Source organism: Actinia tenebrosa, unplaced genomic scaffold (genome assembly GCF_029948245.1).
Source record: "Actinia tenebrosa isolate PJP-AT-01 unplaced genomic scaffold, QUT_ActTen_1.0 PGA_scaffold17__23_contigs__length_9995812, whole genome shotgun sequence".
Classification (NCBI taxonomy): domain Eukaryota; kingdom Metazoa; phylum Cnidaria; class Anthozoa; order Actiniaria; family Actiniidae; genus Actinia; species Actinia tenebrosa.
Genome location: NW_028292577.1, coordinates 3,469,467 through 3,479,791, shown reverse-complemented (window position 1 = coordinate 3,479,791; position 10,325 = coordinate 3,469,467). Strand labels below are relative to the sequence as shown.

Sequence of the window (10,325 nt, the reverse complement as noted above, 5' to 3'; positions counted from 1 at the left end):
CTTCTTTCGATTACTTGAACGTTATACTCGTTTACTTGAAGAAATCCAAAGGTCAAACGGTATAGCAGCGGCTATTTAAGCCTATTGACCTTTGGATTTCTTCAAGTAAACAAGTATAATGTTCAAATAATCGAAAGAAGAAAGAAAACCCTAGAAATCAGGCCAAAGGAACGGAGGAACAGTGACACAAGATTTAATTCATAAAACTCGTAGAAACCCAACCACGTTCGGTGTCCTTAATTAAATTTTTGCAGTTATAAATGAAGTGTACTACTACAGAATATCTAAAAAGAATCGTACACAAGCCACAGATCGATTGACAACTAAATATATTATGATCTTCTTTCACAAATTCTGTCACAAGATGAATCAAACACCTATAATTAATTTACAGAACTAGCATTTTTAATTAGTTGTAGTTAACAAATTGTTCATAGTTAATCAGTCGTCAAGAAAAGGAAATTCACAATAAAAATGTTTCACTATGATTTATGTCTTTTTTCCTGCTTCTTAGCGTAGGTTAGCTATGTTTAAAGTATGAGGTGGTTGTCACGACATATATCGTTTTTATTTTTTTTGGCCTGCCATAAGTGACAATAGCTGAAGACTGATAACATAGTTAAATTTAGCAAATATGATGAGCATAATTCAACTGAGCAAATATGGCTAAGACGCGCTGGTACATCTAAGGCATTAAGGGGGCATTAATCACATATACGGTCAGAGCATATCGCATGGTATATGTAAGGCATTAATCACATATACGGCCTGGAAAAATACAGTTTATATGTAAGGCATAAATCACATATACGACCTTGGAAAATACAGGGTATATGTAAGGCATTAATCACATATACGGCCTGGGCAAACACAGGTTATATGTAAGGCATTAATCACATATACGGCCTGGGCAAACACAGGGTATATGTAAGGCATTAATCACATATACGGCCTGGGCAAACACAGGGTATATGTAAGGCATTAATCACATATACGGCCTGGGCAAACACAGGGTATATGTAAGGCATTAATCACATATACGGCCTGGGCAAAGACAGGGTATATGTAAGGCATTAAACACATATACGGCCTGGGCAAACACAGGATATATGTAAGACATAAATCACATATACGGCCTGGGCAAACACAGGGTATATGTAAGGCATAAATCACATATACGGCCTGGGCAAACACAGGGTATATGTAAGGCATGAATCACATATACGGCCTGGGAAAATACAGGGTATATGTAAGGCATGAATCACATATACGGCCTGGGCAAAGACAGGGTATAATTAAGTCATTAATCACATATACGGCCTGGGAAAATACAGGGTATATGTAAGGCATGAATCACATATACGGCCTGGGGAAACACAGGGTATACGTAAGGCATAAAACACATATACGGGCTGGGCAAATACGTGCACATATCAAATGAGCATTCACATTTACTACCGGGTAAATGTATGGATGATATGATATCTGCTATATATTTGCCGTTTGGGATTTTACTGGGCCATACGGACTTTGCCATCTGTGCCCATGGGATAAATGTGTAGGTACATATCATATACAGTCATTGGGCAAATATTGTATACTATTAGTCAAATATGATATTTGCCCATATATTTGTCTATATGTTTGCCTACATGACAAATCCATTTTTTCGTCGAGTGTTATGCAGGTAAACCACGGCCTTTAAAAGGTGGCTGGACCCCCTCACGCTTGACCGCTACCTTCCACTTTTGGTACGCTAGTGCATAAACGTCTTTTATTTCATACGTACTAAGATTTATCCACGATAAAAAGCCCGCGTAAAATTCGTACCAAATATGCATTCAACCAATCAGAAAAGAGAACGACTATTTTTCACTCTCGTTCGTCCAATCAGAAGCGTGAACGATTGTGCTTCATTTTGGCATCCGAAATTATCAATCAAAAGATACTCAGCGAGCGCGAGTTTGCACTTGAATGACAAACATGGCGGAGGAAATGCCGAGATTTGCACTCTTAGAAGGAACGGTAGACGACTTTATCTATGAACAAGAAAACAAAAACACACAAGCTAAGACCAACAGAGATGTAAAATTGCTTAAAGTATTTCTTCAATCCAAGAAAGAGCACAGGGAAGTTGAAAACATTCCTCCAGCTGAGCTCAATGAGCTGCTGAGCGAGTTCATACTTACCGTTCGTACAGTAGAGGGAAAAAATTATGAGCCAACGTCCCTCCGAGGCATGATTGTTAGCTTTGAAAGATTTTTAAAGCGCAAAAACTACCAAGTCAGCATTATCAACGATTTGGCACTTGAAAAAACCCGTAAAACCCTGCAGTCTAAGCAAAAAGAGCTAAAGAAACGAGGCAAAGGTAATTAGCCAAATGCATCAGTGGCATTGACAGAAGATGAGATGAAAGTCCTCTATGAAAAAGGTCTCCTTGGAATTTCAAGTCCTGAGGCGCTTCTTAACTCTCTTTGGCTGAACAATACTCTTCATTTCGGACTTCGTGGGATTCAGGAACATCACAGTATGTGCTGGGGCGATGTGACTTTGAACAAAACAGCGGGTGGCGTCGAGTATCTAGAATACAACGAAAGGCAAACGAAAACACGTACCGGCGCAAACGCAACTGATGTCAGGCCGTTTCCACCAAAAATGTTCGCCACGGATGGCAGTGAAAAAGATCCCGTCAAAGTTTACAAACTGTTTGCACAGAAAAGGCCCGGTAATACGAAAGAACGAGACAGTCCTTTTTATTTGGCCGTAAATAACGTTAAAGTCAGAAGCGCTTCCTCAAGCAAACTTTGGTTCGAAGGCAACAAGGTGGGTGTAAACAAACTGGGCGGGTTGATGAAAGAGATGGCAGAAAAAGCTGGCATAGAAAATCCTAAACTTAGAAATCATAGTGGAAGAAAACCTATGGTTCAAACATTAAGCGACAACGGAGTTCCACCGGCCCATATAGCACAGCTTTCCGGCCACAGAAATCTAAAAAGTATAGAAAATTACAGTTCGCTTTCTACAAAACAACGACAATCCATGTCGAATATGCTGGCAAATATATCCAACGAAAAAGTTTTGAGCCTGCCAAACGCAACTTCCGTCCAAAATCCAATTGAAAATGCTGGATTTAGTTCCCTAGCACAGCCTCAGCAATCTAGCAGCAATACAGGTCAACAGTCAGTAGCATTATTTAGTGGAGCCGTTATCCAAGGAGGACAGTTTTCAATCACAATAAACACTCTGAATCAATCGCCAACCATACCATCCCAAGAAATCCGTCCACAGAAAAGAATTCGTGTATTATATAGCAGTTCTGATGAAGATTAAATTGAACAAAGTGAATTGTAAATTGATTCTACTTTGTGTCTGTTATTTTTACATCAAGATTTAAGCTAGCTTTTAGTCTGTTGTAAACAAGTTTTCACTTGAAGCTCGTATATAGACTTCATTTTCAAACTTGAGAAACTATAATTTCAAGGACACTTCATAAATAAATTAAATATATCTATATTTATCTATTTATTTATGTATAAATATTTACTTTATTTCATTTGTTTGCTTCATTCGTTTTTCTAATTAAATTGTTAAACAGAAATTGTCGTATTTTTTGCATAATGTCAGTGTGTGTTATTGCACTCGAATGGCTTCCTGCCTGCGGCGCGGCCGTAGATGCACGTACATAAAAACCCAGAAAATCTTAGTATGTATGAAATAAAAAAATTACACCACGAAAAGTGCCTGAACGATTTTTATTCACTCGTTGCTACGCACCAAAAAACTCACTCGTTCGCTGCGCTCACTCGTTCGTTTTTTGGTGTTGCGCAACTCGTGAATAAAAATCGTTCGTGGCACTTTCCGTGGAGTAATCTCTATTTATCCTATTGCAAATCTTTTTTGCACATAAGTCACATAAAGATTGAATTAATGTTTGATGCAGTTTTTTATGAGATCGGACGTCATAACACGTGATTATGATGAAACATTTGCTTTCGTTTAGAAAATAATTTTAGCCTTGCAGAGCGTTCAACACTAAAATGCTTCGTACCACATAATTATATACTAGATGCCTCCATTTGTAGGGATTTTCGAAAAAATCTATCTAGCTAATTATGAGATATTTGAGATTATTTAAATACAGTGCATAATCTACTTAACAATGGATTTCATACGGCCGAACTTAATATTTCAGGGCTATATACGGGACAAAAGTCATTGCGTTCCAGCGTTCCAAAAGTGGAAGGTAGCGGTCAAGCGTGAGGGGGTCCAGCCACCTTAATTAACTGCCTTCGTAGCCATGTAGCCATTTGAATTTAATATAGCTGCAACAGCAAGTTGAATTACTCTATTCGCATGTATGAAAGAGCATTTTCCGCACTTTCCGTTTCCGCGCTTTACCGAGTTCCTTCTTGTCGTTTGGGGTCAAAATTGAAGTCTAAAGTGGAATGTTGATGGATTTCGCAACTGTTTTGTAGGTTATGACAAACTTATGATAAACTGCATTGTAAATTTTCAGTATAGTTTTTCTATAATAGTTATATACCGTGAACATGAAAGTATTTGTTTCCATATATTTTATATTCTCACTGGCTCAGGAAAGTTTTGATTATTTGGGACTTTGATATTGACTATCAGACAGACTGCTTTACCGCCACTGACTGACTAGGGGTCTGATCCACACGCTGAAATGCCTTGGTTGGACATTAGAAATTGTAGTGCTCCGGGTTTCCAGAAAGAGAGACAATTCCTCCAATGTTTCTCAAAATTTTGAGGTTGTGAACGAGCTGAATTGTTAGTCCATAACGAGTCTCGATATGACAATTCTCATTAATCTGCCGATAAATTATCCAATTCAATAAAAATAATAAAATACGATTTCGTGTCTTATCGGAAACGATTGAGTGGTGCTGTTTTCATGTGAATGAGGATAGTAGCGTTACGCGGGTAATCCCCGGATCTTGACAAAATATGCTTGATAGGTGGAAACGGTAAGAGGTTCACCGGGGTTCACCTCGATATTTAAGCTTCCGAATATTTATAAATACAGACGTGTTAGCTATCGTAAAACCAGATAACAAGCGATAAAGATGATTTTTCAACCTTCAGTAAAAATATATGAGTTCATGATAAGTAATATGAGGGAGAAGTAATGATTCTTAAGTAACGACGACTATGAAATTCTTGTGATATTTTTTGTCGCCTATGATTGTGAATGTGATTGGTCGATTAAGTCACGTGCCACCTGATCCTGGTAATGAGGACTCATGGTCGGCCCGCTTAAATAGGAGTGACATGGGAATAAGGTCATTAAGAATAACTTTACGATTCGAGAATGGACCACTTAAAGCCAAAATTATTATTAATTGTTATGTCCGTTATCAGTTCAGAACTATTTACTGTTCTAAATGGTTCTCCGAGTCCACAAGTGAAATGTAAGGCTGCAGAACGAGAGTTTTTTGATGACGTAGCTATGACTCGTCACAATTGCTCAGTCTGTTTCGCCAGAGAAGGGAGCATGTTTTGGACCAAGTGTGTATCGGTTTGCAAGTGTTATAAGGCAGGTATGTCTGTTATTCATTGGCCTAGATGTTATGTGGAAGATTTTGTATAGCATTTGCTGTTCTGGTTGGACCCAAAATAGTAATTTAAAATAATAATTTAAGGCATCCTTTGCCAAGTCTTACTATCACTTACAGTATAGGAAGACTTGGCATATAAGGCAATACATTGATTCAAAATATTGGCAAAATGTTGTTTTCAATCCCTGTAATTATATATTATATTTGTTCTCCGAAAAGTAAATGGTTTGAAAAGTGCTGCATGGCAAATTGTTTAGTTATAACATCATTTCCGGTAATATGATCGTATCTTTTTTTAGCGCCGGTCAGTACGTTGAATTCGGTCGATCAACTCTGAAAAAAATAATTAAAATGTTATCAAAAAAGGTTTTGTCAAAAAAGGTGTTCCATTATCTTATAAAGTTTAGCAATATCAATATAGAGATTTTTTTTTCATAGTTGTCCGTTCTTTAAACAAGTATCAGAAAGATTTCGTAGACACCGCAAGGTCTTCACGTGCTTAAATAAAGTGCTTAGTCAAGGATTTCCTTTGTAAGGGAAATTTAATATCAAAGGCTTATCTCTACAAATGTCGTATTCTTTAAAAATGCTGAGCCAGCGCTAAATTTTTTCCACCGGATTTCCTAGTGACGTATTAAAAGGATGTTAAGAGGAATGAAACATTTTTGCGGTATATTAATTTTTAGACCATAAACTTTAATGAGCTCTAATTATAAACTAACACAACTATGATGTGTGGTTGGATTCAATGAAAATCACAGATTAGTTGATGAGGACAAAGAAAAGGTTGAACAGAGCTAAAGTGACATGGACTTCATTTATTAATTAACCTAAGTCATAAACGTGAAATACAGTCAATTCAAAAAACGTTGTCGTCGACCGGTTCAAGCCTACGTGACTGGACCGAAAGGAATATGGGTAAAAATCACTGACGCAGTTAAATATTCGTTCTGAATTAATTGTTCCCGCTAGTAATAAGATAATAATGGCGAGAAACATCCATCAAATGCATTCTTCGGGTTTAGGGAAAGAAAAACAAATTTGTTATGATTCAGTTCACAATTCCAAAAATATGAAGGCATTAAAAAACGTCTCCTTCGACACTTCCCGCTCGCCTACGAAGGTTCGTGCTGTAAACCAGGCATAACTAGTCAGATAAAATTATGGAGTCAACTCGGCTTCAATGATTGCTACCCAGAGTTCCTTTCGGTTCAGTCGCGTAGGCTTGAGTTGGTCGACGACAACATTTTTTGAATTGACTGTATATACCAAAATACTCTGAAAAGATTATATTTTATCAAGCCGAATGGACAAATTTGATTCCGATCACGTGTGAAGAGAAAATCCACCGTGAATTTCCAAAAGTTTCTATTGTTTAAATACGACATATATTGAACTCTCCAATCCACTAAACAACTTCAGTGCAAAAGTGAAATTGACTTTTTTCAAGCAATTCCATTAAAATACATACCAAAATGGTGAGAACGAAGTTTCCGTTCGGTCGTCTAACTGGTAGTCTGCGCAATTTTCGAAGCCTAACGTAGATTCATTGCCAAAATTCATAAAATAAAAATTCATAATATCTCGCGAAAAACATTAAGGATCAGGAATAAAAAGACCGATGGAACCGATGGACCGATGGATTCCCAAACTTTATCTACAATACCGTCATTTTCAGTGCTTGGCAGAGAAATTGCTGCGTTAGTTCCATTTTTTCGGGGCGCGGTGCATTGTGGTTAACTAGGATTCCGAATAGCCACATCAGAAAAAATCTGTTAGCATTTGGTCAGCTACGATTTGAAGCACACGCCCCCTCATGTGAGCCCATACAAATTATGTCTCAAAAACACGGTTTTTGGGATCATTTTTCAAAATAATGACTATCTAGGCAAAAAACAGAAGTGGATTCAGTTAATTCAACTATTCACGGACTGTATTATATGGTTTAGATTGAATTCTATTGAAAAAAACCACCGTACTTTTTGGGTTGAATGTACGCTATTGGACGTATTTTACAAGAGAAAATGCATGACATAACCGAGGTCAAGCTAGAAAATCGTCTCTCATTGATATAAAACAGAACCTTTCAAAAAAAAAACAAAAAAAAAAACAACAACAACCAGAAGTGGATTTGAAAACCCCGGGCTTTCCTGAACATTTTGGTATATAATTCATAGGAATTTGTTAAAATTTAGAACCGTATTTTTGCTGATTTTATAAGCTCATACTATCTGTTGGCCTATACATTCACCTCTCATGGTTTCTTAGGTTTCGTAGCCTCGAAAACTCGCTAACTACTAGTTAGCGAAAGAACGGAAGATTTACGGGTCATTTAGGATGTTGTGTCACGCAGTTTACTAGTGCTATATAACTTTGCTTTTAAGGACAACATTTTGCTTTGGAAAGAGAGGAAAAAGACCGAAAAGAGCAAATATTCCAAATGTATGGGCAATTTTTTCCAATGCTTTAGATAGTCTCGTTGAGGGATCAAGCACAAAACAATCCAATTCCGCAATTGTTCTTTTTCCCCCAAATCCTTGACTCGGATTGTTTTGTGCTTAATAACTCTACGAGAATATCGAAAAATTGGCTATCTTTCATTAAATATATTTCAATTTTATTCTCATTATTATGAAGCTAGCCTAGAGTCTGGCTAATCCCTAATTTGGTATCCTTTTTTGCAGTCATCACCAGGACTACACCTCGTGTGAGTCGAGTGCCACCCACAGTTTCAATGTCAACTGAAGACACAGCTCCCCCTGGGACGATAACTTTGACAACTACTCCCACCAAGCAAGCAACGTTAGTCCCAACTAACATCGTCGTGGAATATCAGGAACGCAAAGAAGGATTTAACTTCAGCGCCATACTTATCCCTGTTTCGATGGCCCTAATGGTAGTGTTCTTGTTGGGTCTAGCTATATTTTGCTTGTGCAGAAGGAACCGCCGTCGCCGTTCTACTACTCAAGAACGCGTTCATAAAGGTTTGTTTTAATATAAAAACATTCAACAAAAAAAAAAAAAAAAAAAGTTGAAAACCTATCTTTTTTGAACATTTAGCATTTCTACAGCATCCATTTAGTTAGTCAATTTTCGCATCCTTTTGTTTTGCGCATTATTTATTTAACATTATTTATTTTAAAGTTATTTTCCACAAGTTTTAGATGGAAATTACGGAACATTTTACACAAGATTATTGTAAATTTTTTTTTCATTTTATTTTTATTTTCTATATATATTTGTTTCATGTATGTTATTAATGTGAAGCGATTTAGAATATTGTATATAATGCGCTATATAAATAATATATAAAGTTATTATTATCATTATTATTATTATTATTATTATTATTATTATGTTATTTCCATTTCCATTTCCATTTCTATCATCAGACATCTCATTCTCGTTCGAAATGCCAACTTACAACCTTAGATTTCAATATTTGATTATTTTAAAAGACTTTGTTCACAATTGTATTTTAGGTTGCTTTGAAAGAATTGTCAAAGTGTCAATACCGGAGACTGGACAAGGGGAGACAAGTTACACTGAGGACCAAGGTCACGTGAGAAGTAAAGAACCTAATCACGTGACTGGACGTGCACCGACATTCCCACCATCTAGCGGTTGCGACGCCGGAATGATGGGTTGAAATAGTAACTTTTCTAGTTTTCTAGTAATGTAATTTTAGTGACAAAGTACCAAATCCTGGTTCACGCTTTTACTACTTGCCAGCTTGATAATCCATGTGCGGAGAGATTAAGGCTATTTATTATTTAGATCTTATTAACCGAGCGGGAGGTCTGTACGGGATAATCTTGACGGAGGTCGGAATGTACAGACCGAGCGCAGCGACCAAGCTCGGTTGATAAGAGTTTTAATATATGACCACTTTTCATTGAAAAGGACAAAATGTTTTCGCCGTAAGATTAATATGCGATCGGACCGGTTAATACCGGAGAATCTAGATCGGTCCGCGATGCGATCTATCCAATCAGATTGCTCGATTTGCTAGTGTCCAGGCTCTAAGATTCACGGTCATATAATAAATAAGTGTTATGGGATGACCGCTCTCGGTACGAGCCCCAGGATCTTTATTCTACTTTCTGTGTTCTCTGTGCGTTCTCTGTAAGTTCAACTAATTACTTGAGCTCTATTTACAATAACTCTATGACAGGTGTCAGTCTTTGATTGATTAGCTAAAAGAATAAGTAAATTCCTAAGTGTGTTATCTCAATAACGAGTAATACGAGTGAAAATCTTGGAATTAAATATAGCTTAAACTAAAGTTAATGCAGTCGACTCTCTTTGAACGACCACTCTCGTAAGCGACCATCTCCCTTATGCGACCACCTTTTGAATTTCCCGTTTTGTTTCCTATATAAACTCTGTAAGAAAAACTCTTTCATAAACGACCGCGACCACCTTTGGGGTTAAAATTTTGGAATTTTTCATTGTTTTTCCTCTCCCGCATATTAACAGCACATAATACAGTACCATGTGTGTTAAAAGATTTCTATTGTTATTGTAGTAAGAGATCATTAGAAATACAGTAATTTACCTCATATTGACAATTACAGTACTGTTAACATATAGCACATTCAGAGTTTTGATTAAAACAGTTTAATCGTTGATACAGTTGTTTACACGTGAGTTACAAATTATAAATGGTTTAGGCTTCCTGTGTTGGGATTCCCATTGTTTGGGCTTCCTGTGTTAACTCTCTCGTAAGCGACCACTTTCTCCTGG

At 37.0% G+C, this 10,325-nt stretch overlaps 1 protein-coding gene across 1 annotated transcript; it reads left to right on the top strand.

Moving 5' to 3' along the window:
* The first annotated feature begins 5,159 nt into the window (after positions 1 to 5,159).
* Positions 5,160 to 10,210, top strand: LOC116302437 (uncharacterized). The gene is made up of 3 exons (XM_089031766.1): positions 5,160 to 5,561; positions 8,264 to 8,563; positions 9,062 to 10,210. The coding sequence occupies exons 1-3, from the start codon at positions 5,333 to 5,335 to the stop codon at positions 9,226 to 9,228; spliced, it is 696 nt and encodes a 231-aa protein (XP_088887892.1). The 5' UTR covers positions 5,160 to 5,332; the 3' UTR covers positions 9,229 to 10,210.
* Positions 10,211 to 10,325: the final 115 nt, after the last annotated feature.